We start from the raw sequence: 20299 nt of genomic DNA on the forward strand, positions 1-20299 counted from the left end.
TGTAGAAAAGCAACAATCATTTTTAACATTAACTAAAATACTTTATCAAAAAAACTGTTTATTTCAAAAGTTACACATACAACCATGCTGCACAAAGTAAACATGTTTCTTTAGAATGGATCAAAACAATCATTCAAAAATAGTAAAAGGCATAAAAACTATTGATTCTAAAATCAGTCCAAAATAAAAGCATGTTATGTATTTTCACAAAGTGAAACCTAGCTCTGTTTCTTTAGATATCTGTCAGAAGGAGTGTTTCGTCCTTATTAGACAAAATTCTCCAGCTAAAATCTGTACTCGGGTGAGGAATACAAGAGAAATGTTTCTAAATGCCTCCATTCTACAGCTCATCGTGCTTGTAGGTAAATTCCCTGGAAGATATAAATCCATCACTGTCTTCATCTTCCTTCTTGAAAATGTCTTCAACCATGTTCTCATGATGGGTATCATTGGGAGCATATCCATGTCTTTCAAATTCCTTCCTCAAATACTCTTTTACCTGAAAATAAATTCAACACAAAAATAGCATTAGAAATGCAACAATAAATATTGACACTTTTGGGGAGGGTAATTTTTCTGTATATATTAAAAGGTTAATGAAAACTATACTGTCTACAAGTTGTACACTCCTATGATAGACGGCAGACCAGAATACACACCGCTGGTGTTAATTTTCAGTAAAAGAAGTACACGCCCAAAAGGAATCTGTTATCAGCACAATTATTTCTAAAAAAAGTGTTAATATAAATACAGTACACCCTGGCCTCTGGACAAATAAAAAAAAAAAAAATATGAAACACACCCTGTCAACATCCCGGTCTGTACGCACAGGATGCCACCTCAGCAGTGACTCCAACTCTTAATAAAAAACACATACTGTGTAACTATGTGAAACAAAAATCATTTCATGTTGCAATGAAGCTGGAAACTATATTGGACATCTGAAAAAAAAAAAAAGACTAACAGGCATATTTCTGTCATGAATAGGCTGTCAGCACTGAATGCAGCAAAGCAAAAATTGATTAAAGAAAAATAGAACTTGAGGATCTGATTAACTTTTCACGGCAGGTTGATTTGTAATAAAAGCTCATTTTGGGATTTTTGCATGCTGGATTAAGATTTGGTGCTCTTTGAAACTATTCATTTCACACTGCTTTTGAATAAATGTTCAGCTTCAATTCGAGATTTGTGCTTTCTGTAGTGTGTTTTAATTCTTTAACGAATAGGATAAAGCAAAGGCAGAATACTGCATACATGAGATGAACAGGTATGTGCAATTCTACTTTTATTCACAATCCCATCTCATTAACTTACTCCAACAGTTTATCCTTCATTTTGATTGTCCTTTCACTATAAAAAACACCTCGATATAACGAACAAAAGGCTTGGACCCCAACAGGTTCGTTATAGCAACGGTGTTCTGTATATAGTTTATATAACAAAACATGAAATCCATAGGAGATTGCCTTGTGTTATCAAAATGAAGGGATATGACCTTGATCACAGTGAGCTTTTCACTGTTTTATCAGTTGAAATGACGTTGGTGGCAGCAGCAAATTGACAAGAGCATACAACTCTCCTCACAGGAATTCTTACTTAATACAGTAGAACGTTAGTTATTAACACCAAACTTACAAACTGACCGGACAACCGAATACCCCACTTTCAATCAGGAGGTATGCAAACTGCAACCAGAATCCAGCTTTTAAAAAGTGCAATGCTAACCTACTGGAATGGCAAGTACTGGGAAACACAAAACATGTTAACACTTTCAGCTGAAAGAAAACACTGAAAATACTTTAAAAGCTTGACAGTGGTATCATAGCCGGCAATGAGAACGCAGTATCGGGAAATTGTCAGCAATATTACAATTTCAACAGCAAGTTAAATGAAGCATTTCCCCACATATAGTATGATCTAAAAACCTTCCAAATAATAAGATTATTGCAGTACTGTGCTGCATCCTTGTGTTATTCGCCAGATTAAGGCTGTAGATAGCAGGTGTACACATTTATTAAAACCAGTTACGGAGATTTCAGACTTACAAACAACTTCCATTCCCCAGGTGCTTGTAACTCTGAGGTTCTACTGTACTTGTACATCTATTCTCATATAATAATGCCTGTTTCATGTATTTTCAAACTTCATCTAATTAATGGCAGGTAAATAAAGCCTTTGATTTCACAGTATACATGACAGCCTACTAGCAGTGCCGTGGTGCAGTACTCAACTGAATGGACAGGTTGGATAGGCAACAAGCATTAAATAAAGGGGACCCTTTTTGACTGCTGCTCCCTGACCCTGCAAGATAAACAAATGAACTTGCAAGAATTCCACACCTCCTGTCTGGACAGCCTCCAATCATCATTAAGGTCCATTTCCTGGAAAGATTCATGGGATCTTGGTCCATTTCTTATCTCCAAAATCTCCATTTCAAATATCAGAGTGCTGTCTGGTGGAATCTTCCCTAACAAAGACATGTAGCCCACAGTTCAAATGACGCATTGAATTAACAAAATCGGCTGCTTGGAGGTACTTATCAACTTCAGAGGTGTACAAGCAAGTTAACTTCCTATGGGAAAGAAGAAGTTAATATGTTCATCACAAAATACACATCCCAGTCACACAACTACATTACTGGCTGAATCAAAGCTTTACAAAGTTAAATATTACAGGTAACTGTAATAATGCTTTCAGGTATTTTGCATGCACTTATAGATCTAAGCTTACCAGTGTGAAGAAAAGCACTACAGAGAATGAAAACGGCATACATGCATTTCTTGATACACCAGCAATCTTTTCACAACGCATGCAGTCGCTAGACAGAGTACCTAGGGGCTTAAGTGTTAACAGAAAGAAAGGTAGTTAGTAACATTGAAATATACTTACTGTACAAACAATACACTAAAAATGAGTTAGTACTTTATTAATTTGATTGACACAATATTTCCAAAATTAATGCATTGTATTATATCCATTTTTTGAAATTGATAATACTGCACATTGACTTTTTATACAGTCACCGCACTGTAAAACATGTATATTAAAACATGAACACACCTAGTATTTTATTAAAACCCTTCGCTCAAATTACCTTTCCCATCTTTGCCATAAGCAAGGGATGGAGGAACCGTTAGCTTTCTCTTTTCTCCTGTACACATGTTCTGCATGCCTTTGTCCCAGCCTTTAATAACTTCTCTTATTCCAAGAGTGAACCAAATAGGCTGGCCATTTCCTTCTTTACGGCTGAAAAACAAAATTACAAAGATGAACGTGTATAGCAATGCATGCAAGTTGCAAGAAAATGCATTTGATAATATTTACCAAAGATACTTTGTTAACTGCTGTATTTACATGACGGTGTCAAATGTCTATCAAAGAGGAAGTTAAGTGGCATTGCAAAGCGATGTTTGAAGAGTAAGAGCACTGACCCCAAACAAACTGGAAACATGCATTCTGTTAATAGCAGTCCTTACCTTATTTGAAAACCAGCACAGGCACATCAGAGGGTTCTCAGAATAGCATGATAAGCACACAGTAAGTGAAAGATTATAAGTAATTTACCACAAATTGCTATTTTTTAATCTTACAATTGAGGGAACACAAAGCCACTTTGTGGCTTGGCACTTTCTGAAGACAACGTTTCAGGCCCCTCTATGGCACACTAGGGGAGACTTGGGGTTTGACAGAGCAAAGTCACCTCAAACTAGGTGTTACAACAGTAATCAACCATATTCAAAAGGGATTTCATTTGAGCAAATATGGCAAATAGACTATGGTAACAATTTTAATTTGGTATAAAAACTGAACCCGATTTAGAGAAACTGAAATATTGAAGTCCACCATAACTTGTAATTCACCAGCACAGTAGCTTTTTCTAAACCTGACCACCACCATCAGTCTAGGTAGGGGCCTTGCCTGGAGGGGCCACATTCTTGTGGTGAGGAAGGGCAGCAATATAACCCTATACCTGTTCAGACCTATGCATGATACTACCTAGCTCCCCAGCAAATCTCAATATCTCTCTCTCTCTCTCTCTCTCCTGTAATATAAACATTGCAATGTCAGTCTACATGTAATAAAACAATCTAAATAATTAATAACAATGTTAAATAAACTTATGCGCAACATCACAGTTGATATGTGGTATTACTCAGATCAAATTAAAACAAACTCAATACAGCGCAAATTGTAACAATATTCCACGTGAACATTAAGCTCATGTAAATAAAAGAAACACTCTTTAACTTCAGATTTACTTACATAACTGCTGATGTCCGCAGGTTAAACCAACACCACATTTTGTTGTTGTTGTGTTTTTTTTTTTTTTTTTTTTTTATGCATTTTTAATATTTACCTTGAATGAAACAATGTTCCATTGCTTTCCAGGTACCCGTCGAAATGTACAAGCAGCATATCCCCGTACTTTGACTTCCTATGGCAGATGAAAGGTTTATGTATCACTTCGATTTTAACTTCTGGCTCCGGGAGTTTTGCTCCATTCACAATTCCCAACAGCACAGTACAAAATAACTGCAATGTACTGAGCAACATTTCTGCATGCATTTCACTACTTTGTAAATTAATTTCAATTAAGCAAACGAAATACCTGCTCTTAACTATCTATTACCACGCTTACCCAACGCGACGTGGCAACTCAAACCGACTAAAAACACCGCCCCATTGCACGAAGAACCGCCTCTGTGCGCTCATAGGTAGATTCACAAAAGTGCTTATTGGTTATTCACAAAGCGGCCACCTACTCCGTCCTCCTGTGGAATGCATGGGCTCTTCAGAGACTGAGCACTTGTACACCGAATTCGTTTTATGTTACAATGGTTTTGGCTACCAGGCATCCTCATTTTAAATTAGACCGATGTGAAAGACAGATGGAAGCTTGACGCCTAGACGCTAATTCAATCGTAATTCAAATCACATGATTTTAATTCACAAAAATGGTTGCACAAACGCCAAGCGTAGAGTGCTCTGAAACACATGCTACGCCTACGAAATATACTGAACAGTATTTGTGAATTAAAGAGAACGCATTACTGTTGGATTAAGCGTGGTTGACATCACTGCTTCTTTAATCATGATCTGTAACGAGCAGCACTGAAGTAAGTCGTGGGGGGGGGGGGGGTGCTGTATAAATGGACCAGTTATCTAAGTGGTATGTATGTACATATTTCTATTGCGCTATTGTGCTTTATGCTGCGGTTCACGGGTTCAGAGTTATGTAGCTTCGTATTGCACCTGGGTACTGACTAATAATATTGAACAAGTATCGCTGAATGGATTTTTATTAGGATTTATAGTAAAAAAAAAAAGTGCATTGTTTTTGTCTGTACTGACTTTTAAACTGCCACGAATCACTGTTTTAATGTTGGAGCTATCCAGTTTCCAACAGTATGTATTAATATTAAAATTGCATCTTCCTGCAGACGTATTTTAATTATAGAACCGGTTGTTTTGTTTTTTTTTGTTGTTTTTTTGTCATTTTTAAATCACATACGTATTTGTCCGCTATCAGCTGTTAGCATAAAACCATTTAGTAGCTCATATTTCTAAAGCACTCTATACGATAAATGAGCGTCCGTAAAATCAGCCTCTTTGATATTTTCGGAAGACTTTCAGTTGAATGATCGCTGGAGAACCGATACAGCTAATGGTTTGTTTCACAAAGTATCGTCTAATGTGCACTTATATTTGGCGAGACGCGGTAGAGGACTAAGACTGTTAACAACAACAAAAAACATTGAAATAAAGCACAATTAGAATATGTCTCCATTTTTTTCTTTTTAATGTTTTGGAAAACAAAGAGCCACGTGGATTCATAGTTGTTAGACCACAGGAGACAAGGTGTGCCCTAGTTGTTTCTACTAGTTTAAAAATACATGGCCAAGACGCCACTCCACTAGAATATCCTCTAGAAAGTGTCCCAATGGCATCAGATGATTGTTAATGGTTATGTATTGGGTTTGAGGTTAGGTTTTATGGCAGGGGTTGCTTAAGGTTGGGGTCAGGGTGGCTTGATTTCGTACAGTTGCCGAGCTGTGGAAGTGAGAGGTGGGAGTAAGTGGCAAATGCCCTCGAATCATTTGATGCCCTCAGGACACTTTCTAGCGGATATTCCTTTACGCTGCCTGCGTCTTGCCGAATTTTGCACTACCTTGATATGTGCATGCGTGAGTGTTTCGTTGAAGTTTGTCCGTGTGATTACTCTTATCTATTAATTTATTCGTCGCCGTGGTTTACCGTGCACTTTTGGTATTGCAAGTTAAATGTTTCATTTTAGACAGCAGAACAATATGCAAACGTCAAAATACAAAATAGCAATTGGACGGCCATTTCTTCACATTACGTTTCTTTGAAAAGGATCAGATGACATTTTATTTTAATATTTTACACTAAATAGTGCAATACGAATACGTTAGTAATAAGTTAAGTAATCATGTGTTTTTAATCTGTGATTTTTTTTATACATTGATACTGTAGTGTGCACGGTGGAAGGCAGCAGCAGGGCTGGTAAGTTACATAATCACACACAAAGACATAAGCCCTATAAGCACCTTGCAAAGTGTGAGAGGTCCCGGGTTCGCACCCGCTCTGCGCCTTTGTGTGATGCGCCGGCCTGAGTTAACCGAGATCGAAACAATATGTTTGAACGAAGTATAACTCCAGTGTACAAAAATGAATGTGGGATGGTCAAACTATATATTTTGCCCCTGCACTTTATGTTGATTATTTATGCATTATACTACCTTGTGTTTGGTATTGGTTTGCTTTGAAATCTTTAAAATAACATATACAAATGGAAAAGTATTCAGAAAAGTATGGAGGGCCACATTTATAAACAATCGCAATACATTCTCCCTACACGAACATATCTGTCTGCACCATGGCTAACGTTAGCTAACACTAACGTCGTTAAGTGAATGAGAACTTGGCAGACGGTCAGGAGAGACCACTGCACAAAATGGTAATACTTAAATATAGGCATATATTTATTTATTTATTACTCACAAAAATATCTGAAGGAAGAGAGAGTATAACACCATTATTAAAAGAAAAAAGAAAAAGGATAAGGAAGAGAGAGTATCAGACCGTTATTAAAAATTAAATAATGTTGGGTTTTAGAATAGAAAAAAAATCCGGTAATGTTGCTGCGGGAATATTAATAAGTTCAAGTTCAATTCCCACCAAAATCTTTTATTTTTTATCTTAGATTAGGCAGTAATAAATACAGTATATCAAAAAGTGGCACTTGAGTCACACAAGCTTGGTTTTACTTTAGTGAAAACGTTGGCAACATTTTGTCTTTCATTGAAAATGTGTAACTAAGTTGTTCTTTGCTGAGGCTGTGTGGTCCAGTGGTTAGAGAAAAGGGCTTGTAACCAAGAAGCCCCTGGTTCAAATCCCCTGAACAAATGACCCTGAACAAGTCACTTGTTGTGCTTTGTCATTGGGGTGAGATGTTGTTGTAAGTGACTCTGCAGATGTTACATGGTTCACACACCCTAGTCTCTGTAAATTGCTTTGGATAAAGGTGTCTGCTAAATAAGCAAATAATATTATTAATGTTCATCTTTCATATTGAAACGTGTGAGCTTACTAATAATTTAAACTTACATTTTTTTAATAATAAATATAAAGGTATGTTAGGTCCCCAAATGAGTAAACATTTAGAAATAATAAATGCCGATTTGCTAGAAAGGGCGACTCAATATTTACCAATGTAGCTCATGATACTTGAGTACCATGACCTATACAAGTATATCATTGTCTGCATTGGTCTTGGCTAGGTCAATTTCACATGCTTGGCACATCAGTTTGTTTGTATTTATTTTGGTGCCTAAGGGTGCGTGAAGTGGGAGTGCTGTTGATGCGTCTGAACACAACTGTACTCCTGTTAACGTATGAGCAGTCTCAGCTTGCAGAAACTAATTCTGCTGTAATTGCATGCCTCCAATAGACCGTTCACGCAGTGTTCATTTAGGCAGAGGTTTTTATTTTAGTCATAGTCTTAGCCTAGTCGGCGACAACATGTGGACTTTTAGTCTAGCCTTGGTCTGAAGATTTAATTTAGTCATTCTCTTAGTCTAGTCAACTAAAGCAGTGAAAAATGTAGTCCACTCTTAGTCATTGGATGTTGGTTTTAGTCAGTGTCTGTCTATGGCCAACAATAAGAATACATTCTGCCTGGAGACGCACTCTTTTTAAGCTTGGCAAATAACAAAAATGCATAATTAACAGATAAACAATAGGAGGGATTCATTATCGTATTAAAAAGGGCGCTCTATAAATCTGGTGATACGAGCAATTAACTTGTTCAAGGGATGATCTTTCGTGCACAATCTTTTTTCCTGTGCCGTACCCTATGTCTGTGATCAATTGTAAAAATTGATAATATCAAGTAAACACAATTTGTGCTGCCACTGAATGACATGGCACTTCAGGTTTGTGGTGTGTTTCCTTGATAAGGTGTAGCGTAATCCCCCCCCCCCCCCCCCCCCCCAATATTAAATCATAATAGTGTATTAACTGCCAGTGCACACGGTGCACAGAGCTTGCTAACTATGTGTATTAGTTAATTAGATCAATAAAAAATGTTCTCGCTCCATTTGATTTCTGTGTGAATTCACCCTTAGTCTGCGTCTTCTTTCGTTAGTTAATTTCGTCAGGTGTGCTTAGCAAATTTGATAGGTAGTCATAGTCATCGTCATGCTTGAGGATTTTCATCCACTTGTCATCAGTGACGAAAATAAAAAACACCTTGTGAACGAAATGAACGGTGCCTTGAGTCTTATCAGCATGTGCTTGTCAGTGTCCCATCAGCCCAGCATCAGCAATACACCTGAAAGGCTTACAATTACAGACACATTAACCAGGCATATTAAATCTGCCACCTCCTGAAGTAACTTACAAAAAATGATGGTGATTAAGTAGATTCAAGAAAATCCTTTTCTTCAATCAGTTGCCAGGTTTATTGAAATATGCAGGGAGTCTGGTCCCAGGTACAGGTCAAACAGAATACTCATCATTACAATGTTTGCATGACATTAAATACCCTTCTGTATAGATGGTCCACCTCCCCTTTCTCTGACACTTAACCAATGGTCAAGGTACAACACATTATTCTGTTAATTTAGTGTGTGTGTGTGTGTGTGTGTGTGTGTGTGTGTGTGTGTGTGTGTAGTCTAGTGTGACAACCTCTGAACTCAGTGCATTCTTCACACTCCTGGAGAAAAAAGGTCCATAAATCTGCCCCTTTGATCCTAGTGGCATTATCTCTTTCGATCTCTCTGAGAACCTCTGGGTCCAACGCCAGTCCCTGGGAGCCTTTTAGCCCCTTTATGCTTTGCATTCCAAAGTCTTACAGCCTGGCCCCTTCTGGTCCACAGCATTGTTATCTTTTTAGCTTGCAGTCAATGCTGGGTAAGAAGCTTGTAGACACAATGTCTCTATCAGTTGTAAGCAGTACATGCAATTTGAACCAAACAGTCTGCTATCTGCAATATTAGTCTCCTTTCAGAAAAGAACACCAGTATAGCTCTGCCAGTCCACATGCGTAGCAAACTGCTAATCAATTCTCAATCCATGTTTTCCAACACCTCCTATTATTGTTTTCTATCTAACGTTACTGTGGACCCTCAGTAATGACCACCCTCCTCCTGCTACCCGTTCCCCGTTTGGTCCTTGCTTCAGACTTAAGACTGGACTGCTGGCACACATCAAACACAATATCAATTCTCTTGTACTTGGTGCAGTATGATTCTAGTCTGGGAAGGACGTCTGATATGCAAATGTGCTTGCAGAACCCTTTCTTCATTCCCATTAAACATCACTGACAAAATGATTTTGTGAAAAATAAATGAGTAATTTGTGATTTATTATGATTATTGTTATTGTTATGGTTATTATTATTGTTATTTATTTATTTATTTATTTTTTAAAGCATTCAGCTATGTGATTTCTCTCTTTTAATAGGTCAAACATTGCAACCCATCTAGCCACAGCATCACAGAAAGGTAAGATAGTACATGATCTGTGATAAATTAGGACACTGAAGGCTTGTGTGTTGGCAGGCTGTAGTACAAGCAACTGCAATGTGATCACAATTGTTGCTGTTGCTGTTGTGTTTGTTTGTGATAAAAATCAAATGGCGGATTCTTGTAGTGACAAATACTTTATATTCAGGGGAAGCACATGGGTTTGACATGTATTTCTGTATCCAAAACTTCAAAAAGTACTGAGGACAGGCTTAGCCACAGGTTTCCAACCCTCAGTACAACTTCCTTGAAGAAATTACAGTATCGCTCCACAAAACACACAACTGCCGGAGGTGGCTGTGCATATTATTGACCCATTCTTACTAATAATGTGTTTTTGTTTTCAGGGGAAATAACTAATGGAAATGTTATATCAAAATTGGGGGCAAAGAGAATGATAAATTGATTAGAATAAGTTCAGAATGCAGATATAAAGATAAGTACAGGGTGACTAGAAAGCAAGTTTACCGCATCAACACACCATGTCTCACGTGGTAAAGTTACTTTCACCCTGTATATTGTTCTCCGTCAAACATGCGCATTATACAGATTCACAATAAGGACTTTCCTCAGGTCTTAAGGAACAAATGTACTGTGTTGCATTATGAAGATCTTTGGCATTTGTATAAATATTCTTGATTTGGGAATGTAAGGCACCCCTTCTGTTGTACTACAAATTCGGCACCTTGAATTCAGAATTGGTCTCTATTTGGGGATGTTCAGGAAGAAAATCAGACACAATTCGAAGATGTCCGGTACAGTTCTAGTTTTCTACTCAAATTGCCTGAGAAGGTTTGGGGAGGTCTTGGACCAGCAAGGCTGGTTCTGGCATATTTCCGCATACACATAATATTCCTGATGTGATTCTTCTTTTCTTTTAGAAATAGAGTTGAATAACAACTGTCGAACAGAAGAACAAGAGAAGCAAAGTGAATTAGAACAACCAAGTGAGGCTGAAACTCCTGCGGCAGACAGCATACGAGGTGTGCGTGACAGTGTATAAAGTGCAGTGTTTCACAACGAAACTCCTGCGGCAGACAGCATGAGAGGTGTGCGTGACAGTGTATAAAGTGCAGTGTTTCACAACGAAACTCCTGCGGCAGACAGCATGAGAGGTGTGCGTGACAGTGTATAAAGTGCAGTGTTTCACAATGAAACTCCTGTGCAGACAGCATGCAAGGTGTGCGTGACAGTGTATAAAGTGCAGTGTTTCACAACTAAACTCCTGTGCAGACAGCATGAGAGGTGTGCATGACGGTATGTAAAGTGCAATGTTTCACAACTAAACTCCTGTGCAGACAGCATGAGAGGTGTGCGTGACAGTGTGTAAAGTGCAGTGTTTCACAACTAAACTCCTGTGCAGACAGCATGAGAGGTGTGCGTGACAGTGTGTAAAGTGCAATGTTTCACAACTAAACTCCTGTGCAGACAGCATGAGAGGTGTGCGTGACAGTGTGTAAAGTGCAGTGTTTCACAACTAAACTCCTGCAGCAGACAGCATGAGAGGTGTGCATGACGGTATGTAAAGTGCAATGTTTCACAATGAAACTCCTGCTGCAGACAGCATGAGAGGTGTGCATGACGGTATGTAAAGTGCAATGTTTCACAATGAAACTCCTGCAGCAGACAGCATGAGAGGTGTGCATGACGGTATGTAAAGTGCAATGTTTCACAATGAAACTCCTGCTGCAGACAGCATGAGAGGTGTGCGTGACAGTGTGTAAAGTGCAGTGTTTCACAATGAAACTCCTGCAGCAGACAGCATGAGAGGTGTGCATGACGGTATGTAAAGTGCAATGTTTCACAATGAAACTCCTGTGCAGACAGCATGAGAGGTGTGCGTGACAGTGTGTAAAGTGCAGTGTTTCACAATGAAACTCCTGTGCAGACAGCATGAGAGGTGTGCATGACGGTATGTAAAGTGCAATGTTTCACAATGAAACTCCTGTGCAGACAGCATGAGAGGTGTGCATGACGGTATGTAAAGTGCAATGTTTCACAATGAAACTCCTGTGCAGACAGCATGAGAGGTGTGCGTGACAGTGTGTAAAGTGCAATGTTTCACAATGAAACTCCTGTGCAGACAGCATGAGAGGTGTGCGTGACAGTGTGTAAAGTGCAGTGTTTCACAATGAAACTCCTGTGCAGACAGCATGAGAGGTGTGCGTGACAGTGTGTAAAGTGCAATGTTTCACAATGAAACTCCTGTGCAGACAGCATGAGAGGTGTGCATGACGGTATGTAAAGTGCAATGTTTCACAATGAAACTCCTGTGCAGACAGCATGAGAGGTGTGCGTGACAGTGTGTAAAGTGCAATGTTTCACAATGAAACTCCTGTGCAGACAGCATGAGAGGTGTGCGTGACAGTGTGTAAAGTGCAATGTTTGTAAAGTGCAGCATGTTTCACAACTGAAACTCCTGTGCAGACAGCATGAGAGGTGTGCGTGACAGTGTGTAAAGTGCAATGTTTCACAATGAAACTCCTGTGCAGACAGCATGAGAGGTGTGCGTGACAGTGTGTAAAGTGCAGTGTTTCACAATGAAACTCCTGTGCAGACAGCATGAGAGGTGTGCGTGACAGTGTGTAAAGTGCAATGTGAAACTCCTGTGCAGACAGCATGAGAGGTGTGCGTGACAGTGTGTAAAGTGCAATGTTTCACAATGAAACTCCTGTGCAGACAGCATGAGAGGTGTGCGTGACAGTGTGTAAAGTGCAGTGTTTCACAATGAAACTCCTGTGCAGACAGCATGAGAGGTGTGCGTGACAGTGTGTAAAGTGCAGTGTTTCACAATGTTGCATTCAGAGATCACTCCGTCGTGCCTTTTTAATACATTCTTACATTGTTGGGTGTCAGTGGAACTTATTGACTCTTGGCGTTTCAGTTTTAGCTTTAGAGACACAAGCAGCCTAACACAGTTTTCAGTATGTAAGCAGATGCTTTTCTACTGTGCTGTGAATTCTGGGCTTGTTCCCTATATTGAAGGAATAAGGAGAAATCTTCCATTAATTAGTCAATAAGTCAATACCAAATTACAGCTTTGGAGTAAATGTATTGTCTGTCAACATGGTCTCAGTAAAACAAATAGGCAAGCCTGGTTTAATAAAATTTAAAAAAATAATTGACATACTTTAGCTCTGAAAGCAAAACAAATACTAAATGGGATTGGGTTTTTTATTAAATTTTTTTTTAGAAATATTTTCACAATAATGATTACATTAAAAAAAGAGGAAAGAGCACTTTGTGTCATTTATATCGATTGGTCTAACGTCTTTGTTTTGGTGCTTGAAAGGTGAAAGCTCAGTGAACGTGAATCACACAGACTGCGAAGAGTGTGACGTCACACCAGCAGGGGGCAGTGTTGTGAAGACAGAAGAGCAGTCTGAGGCAGCGAGCGCTGAGGAGCCACAGGCTGGGTGTTCTGAAGAGAAGGATGTGCAACAACACGAGGAGGAGAAAGGTGACACATTCTTTAGTACCATGGGTCACAGGTATGAAGAACCACCTCAGTGAAGGTCCCAAACAATTCATTTTTGATGACTAAAACTGTGAAAACCACTATTTAAAAAAAAACAAAACAAAATATATATATATATATATATATATATATATATATATATATATATATATATATATATATAATTATTATTATTATTTATTTTTTTCCCCCTGACTGGATGTCTTTGACCTACAGAAATTAACATCAGAAAATAATTGTAAAATGTCCTTAATATTTTAAGTAAGATAATAGGATGTCCTTTTACATGATAAGGTACATTTTCCATGTAATTAAGCCACACTACCGTCCGTGGGCAGGCAGTACACAGTGTGTGTGTGTGTGTGTATATGTGTATATATATATATATATATATATATATATATATATATATATATATATATATATATATATATATATATACACACACACACACACACACACACACACACACACACACACACAGTACCAGTCAAAATTCTGAGTGCACTTGCTGGAAACTCGTTTTTTTTTTCATAATTGACAATGTTTTACGTTGTACACGTTTCTGTAAATACTTGAAAATGAAAACACATGTTACAATATACAAAACAAAACATAAGGAGTATCAAAGCAATGTTCAGGAAAATTGAAAATTGTCTCTAAATCTTGGATTCCTCAAAATAGCCACCCTTTGCCTTAATAAGCGTCACAAACATGAGACATTCGGTTAACAAGCTTCAGCAGGAAATCACCAGACCATGTCTTCCCAGCTGTTCTGCAGCAATTCCCAGAGATGTAGGGCACTTGTCTTCTGTCCAGTTCGTCCCATACAAGTTCTATGGGATTGAGGTCTGGAGACTGGGCAGGCCAGGTCGTTAGATTGAGTTGTCCTTCACTTTCCTTCTTCACCAGATAGTTCTTGCACAACTTTGAGGTGTGTTTCGAGTAATTATCTTGCTGAAGAATGAAGGACTGCCCAGCTAGCCATAATCCTGATGGAATGTCATGCCTCTGAAGTATGCTATGATAGCCATGCTGGTTGAGCTTGCCATGGACTTAGTAAAGATCACCAACTCTGTCACCAGCAAAGCAACCCCAAACCATAACACTGTCTCCTCCATGCTTGGCAGTGGGAACCACACATGCAGAACTCATGCTCTCACCCTCTCTGCGTCTTACAAATACTTGGTGGTTGGACACAAATATTTCAAATTTTGACTTGTCGGCCATAAGACCGACTTCCACTCCTCAAACGTCCAGTTTTTGTGTTTTTTGGCCCAGGCAAGTCTCTTCCTCTTATTCTGCATTCTTAACAATGGTTTATTTGCAGCAATTCTTCCAGTTAGGCCAGCTCAAAAGGGGTGTTATAGAATATATCAAATGGCTTGGTCTCTCACTGTGTATAACTTGGTCTGTTGCTGTGCATAAGCTGATCTTACAGTGCAATACAATCATGTTGAGATCAGAAAGACTGAGAAACAGGGATTGGTTGGTGCTACAATTTATTGATGCCTGAGTGATGCCAGTGGCAATGCAACAGGCAACAGAAATGCACAGAATAAAGTAGTTCTTCTCATTTGTTGCCTTTGAAAACGTCGGTGTTGCCATTCTACCAGTCTGCCATTTTGTGCTGCCATTCTACCAATAGCAGATGGTGAATAACCCAAAGAATAAACATATCTAGTACTGTACTCCAAGCCTGACACAGGCACAACGTTCCATGTTCATTATATAGTCCACTGTATTGAACAGTTGTTTATATGCAGCATATGCGTTCACAGCCGTCTGACTGACACATCCAGACAATCAGGTTCACTTGTAAAAATTGCAGTGTGAAAGCAAACCCATTTTAACCAGTTAATCAGAAAGTACGGGTTCTATTTTGAAACAATTACAAAAGCAAGGTACATTTACAAAAATGGAATCTCATTCTTTTAAGAGGATAAAGCTTGCAATAAATTAATAAATACTTTTTTTTTTTTTATTAAACCTTATTGGAGCTGTTTCTGGCTTCAAAAGAGGACTCGAACATCATTTTGTTTATTTATTTATAATTTTTTTAGGGTCTTTTTTTTTTTTTATTTCCCTTCCCAAAAGTGTGCTTTTGTTTTTGCAGGGTTGTATTCTTGATAAATATAGCATAGGGTCCCAAATGTTTAAAATTACAGTAATCGTAGCTAAGCTTTAAATCGCTCCAAAAACCAAACTTTGGATTGATATGTGACACCGTTAGTGTAGTGAGTCAAAAGGTGCACATGCTTTTCCCTCTCCCTGTTTGTGGTAAAGTATTGTTTTGTTTAAAAATACAGCATGAAAGTACACTAATGTTCTTCTCTCTTTGCAAATCTCTTTTGAATTTTAGATTTAGTGATATAAACCTGGAAGACGGCAGTGGTATCCCAACTGAGCCATTTTTGGAATCTCGTTATGCGATCATCCCTGTATTAGGTAGGAGTGCTGTCCAACCTTTGCAAATCGGGCTCTTATTAACACCGCATGCAATGCAGTTATGCAGCTATTTACTTATCTGGCGCACATTTAAGAAGTCATTTAGCTGTTAACGTTTGTTGCATGAAATGCTTCTGGTTTAATGTCTACTGACATCCCTTATGATTTATACTTAACCTATTTTACATTGTGTAATGTCCACATAGAGGCTTATGGTTAACCAAAATGTATTAAATATGTGCTTGTGCATGTGACATGGGGGAAGGGGGGGGGGGGGGGGGGGTAGATCCTGGCTTGATCTGATTGGTTCATGTAAATACAAGCAGAGCATTCCCAATACTATTAACATGGAATACAGTATCTCACATCAGCTACCCAACAACTGACTTCCTGTTGTAATTCTTTGCGTATTGAGACACAGTTCATTAAATATTTTACTTGGCGCATGCCTGTGAAAGGGACAGTGTTAAGTATACTATAGAGAATATATATATTTTTTTGTTTACACAGTGTTTGTTTTTCCATGACAAAAAAAAAGCATATTTTCATACAAGTTCTATGTAATTTCCCTGATACTATTTTACCAAGACATGCATCCTTTGAGATGTGGTATGAGTAGTCTATTTCCTGAAACACAAAAAGCAGACTAAATCTTGTCTTCTAAATTAGTTTTAACACTAATACTGCAGACAGTGTAGTTACAGATTGACAATTTTGAGACATCCCTTGAAACTACACTGACTTGTACTTTATGAATTAGTCATTTAGCAGAGGCTCTTATCCAAAGCAACTTGGAGACTAGGGGGTGAACTATCCATCAGCAACTTGCATGAGTATATTTATTTTCCTAGCATATAAATATACACTGGAGTGTAAAAGAGCTGGTAAATCGAGGCTGTGGAGTGGTGATTATTGCACGGTCTTTATTACTGTGTGTTTTTTTTAATTATTATTATTGTTTGAATCAGATAAAACTGTATATTTAACATTTAGCATAATTACAACAGAGATGTCTGCTCACACATTATTTACTGTGCCATAGATTACAATTTACCTGAAAACCTGTACTGTACCTCGTGAAACTATTAAACCGATGCATGGCTCATCAGTAGAATGAATGTTAATGGTATTGCAAGTAAAATACAATTAAAAATCATTCAAATGAAACTTTCTTTCCTTAGATAAGCTTGGACCCACCGTGTTTGCTCCTGTTAAAATCGATTTTGTAGGTAATATTAAGGTAAGTAATAATCATCACCATAGATAGGTATGTACAGAAAATACATTCTTATCCATGGTCCCACGTCATGATGTTCCATGGTTGGCATCGTCATATAAAAACAAACTACTTTCCATTCGTGCATTACTGCCCAAAACCAACACTAGACATATTATTGTGTGATAATATATTCTGACCCTTACATTATTCATTGTGTATTAGGTTGCACCACCTCCTGTTAATGGAGAGTATTTTCCTAGCTATTAAATTGAAGTGGCCAGCTTCACTAAGCCTTTATTCCTGGACAAGGAGTGCACCAGCAATTACTAAAACGAGAGAAAACAAAAGCCAGAAACAATCAAAATGCACGCAGGAACTAAACACCCAGAGTGATCTATTCAAAATGACATAACGGGTATAGAGGAGGTAAACACCCAGAGTGATCTATTCAAAATGACATAACGGGTATAGAGGATGTGGCTCTTTTTGCTTTTGCACCACTTTTAGAGTTTGTAGTTGAGCAGTACTCCGATGCCATGGCCATTCATTACCAGCTGGGTGGATGAATACAGCAACAGATGGCAAGGGCACTTAATGAAAAGGTCAGTTATCTACAGGTAATAGAGAAGAACTAAACCAATGTGTTTTTGTGTGTGTGTGTGTGATGGTTTATGCTGCTTCTTTAAAGCTTATTTCAAGATTCTAAATAGAATGCACTGGAGTGTGCCAACTGTACCTTCAAGCACAGGGGTCTCCAACCCTGGTCCTGGTAAGATACTGTGACTGCTGGTTTTCATTTCAACAAATCTCTGTTACGTAATTGAACCAATTATTGGCTTAATTAGTCAAGATTAACAGCTGTTCCAGATCTTTAGCCACTGATGATGTAAAGACACCTAGAAAACCTGCTGGATAAGAGCTCTCCAGGACCACGGTTGGACACCCCTGTTCAAGCACATTGCAGCAAGAACAGATTTTTGCATGCCACTAGAGGTCACTATTTGCCTGCTAATACACCCAAAGTTGGAATGAGATACAAATCCTTGTAACAGCACAGTTTTAAAATCCTTTAGTTCAAAAGACAGTTGGAGGTTATGTAATCCAATCCAGTCACTGCCTTACTGTATTTGTTTCCTCATTAGAAAATCAATCAGAAATACATTGGCGATCCAGAGAATTTCACAACTCTGCAAAAGATTGTTCTGTACGAAGTGGAGACAAACATGGCTCAGGTTAGGAACTCAGCCACAGAAGCACTTCTTTAGTTGAAAAGGTAAAGTATAAATTTCAAAGGTAACATTTTAAAAGTGCAACATTTCTGCTTCTGCCTTCATCTGTGTAGTGTCAGGGCACACCAAACATGATTATGCTGGAGGGGAGGTACAGTATGTAGGCATGTCTTCTGTTGCAACAGCTGTGTACAGTGTGTTTTGCAACTCTATTAAACACTGAGTGTACGAAACATTAGGAACACCTATTCTTTCCATGAAATAGACTGATGAGGTGAATCCAGGTGAAAGCTATGATCCCTTATTGATGTAACCAGTTAAATTCACTTCAATCAATGTAGATGAAGGGGAGACAGGTTAAACAAGGATTTTTAAGCCTTTTCACAATTTACACATGGATTGTGTATGTGTACCGTTCAGAGGGTAAATGGGCAAGACAAAAGATTTAAGTGCCTTTGAACGGGGTATGGTAGTAGGTGCCAGGTGCCGGTTTTAGTGTGTCAAGAACTGCAACGCTACTGGGTTTTTCACATTCAGCAGTTTCTCATGTGTATTAAGGATGGTCCACCACCCAAAGGACATCCAGCCAACAGCAGGCCAGTGGTCGAAAACGGCTCATTGATGAAAGAGGCCAAAGGATGCTGACACGAATTGTGCAGAGCAACAGACGGGCTAAAGTTAATCAACTGACAGTCCAGTACAGCATTGGTGCCGAAAGACCCATAAAAGAATGCACAACTCGTCATACCTTGACATGAATGGGGTAGGGCAGCTGATGACCTAACAGAGTTCCACTTCTTTCAGCAAAACACAAGAAACTGCGGTTGCAGTGGGCTAAGGAACAAAAACACTGGAAACTGGAGGATTGGAAAAACATTTCCTGGTCTGATGAATCCCAGGTCCTGCTGTTTCACGCTGATGGGAGGACTAGGGTATGGAGAAAACCACATGAGTACATGCATCCGTCATGCCGATTGTCAACATTGCAGGCTGGTGGTGATGGTGTGGGGTGTGTTTTCATGGCACACATTGGGCCCCTTGATAAAAACGTTTAAATGCCACAGAATATCTGAACATCATTGCCAATCAGGTGCATCCCTTCATGGCCTCAGTGTATCCGTCTGCTAATGGATTTTTTCAGCGGGATAATGCCCCATGCCAGAAGGTTAGGATTGCCCAGGAATGGTTCCACGAACATGACAGTGAATTCAGCTTACATCAGTGGCCTGCCCAGTCACCAGATCTCAATCCAATTGAGCATCTGTGGGATGAGATGGAACGAGCTATTCGGAGTAGAGATCCACTACCAGCCAACTTGACACAACTGTGGGAAGCAGTGGAGTCAACATGGGCCAGCATCCCTGTGGAACACTTTCGACACCTTGTAGAGTGCATGCCCCGACGAATTGAGGCTGTTCTGAGGGCGAAAGGGGTTGCAACTTAATATTAGGGAGGTGTTCCTAATGTTTTGTACACTCAGTGTATATGCTTTTAGCTCTGTGAATTTCTTTTTCATTTTTTATTTATTTATTTATTTTGGTTCTCTGCAGGGGCTTAAAGTTCTTGAAAGAGTTTTTAGCAGAGGTGAATAAAGGAGAAAAAATATCCATGCAGCACTAAGTAAGTACAATTTCTACTTGTTAAACTCGTACCAAAGATACTCAATTGGATTTAGATCGGAACTTTGACTAGGCCATTCCACAACCTTGTTTTTATTCTTCTGTAACCATTTTGAAGTAGATTTTGATGTGTGTTTTGGATCGTTGATGTGTTGGAATGCTTTAAACCAAGTTTTGTAGTGGACGGTTTCAGATGATTGGCCAATATCTTTTGGTATGCTGTGGAATCCATTTAACATGTATTGGAACTATATTTC

The 20299-nt window shown here is 38.7% G+C and overlaps 1 protein-coding gene and 1 long non-coding RNA gene across 2 annotated transcripts; one reads left to right on the forward strand and one right to left on the reverse strand.

Annotated features, from left to right (window-relative positions):
- LOC121313645 (peptidyl-prolyl cis-trans isomerase FKBP14-like) lies at positions 1-4676 on the reverse strand. The gene is made up of 4 exons (XM_041246385.1): positions 4358-4676; positions 3095-3246; positions 2340-2467; positions 1-499 (listed from the first exon to the last, which is right to left on the reverse strand). Exons 1-4 carry the CDS (start codon positions 4564-4566, stop codon positions 341-343), a joined length of 648 nt encoding a protein of 215 aa, XP_041102319.1. The 5' UTR covers positions 4567-4676; the 3' UTR covers positions 1-340.
- Positions 4677-4789: 113 nt separating this feature from the next.
- On the forward strand, positions 4790-20047 carry LOC121313647. The gene is made up of 9 exons (XR_005950021.1): positions 4790-5117; positions 9988-10028; positions 10931-11032; positions 13342-13509; positions 15890-15975; positions 17157-17215; positions 17702-17796; positions 18337-18467; positions 19974-20047. It is a non-coding gene; the product is annotated as an uncharacterized LOC121313647 (long non-coding RNA).
- The last annotated feature ends 252 nt before the right edge of the window (positions 20048-20299 follow it).

Source organism: Polyodon spathula, chromosome 3 (assembly GCF_017654505.1).
Source record: "Polyodon spathula isolate WHYD16114869_AA chromosome 3, ASM1765450v1, whole genome shotgun sequence".
Lineage (NCBI taxonomy): Eukaryota > Metazoa > Chordata > Actinopteri > Acipenseriformes > Polyodontidae > Polyodon > Polyodon spathula.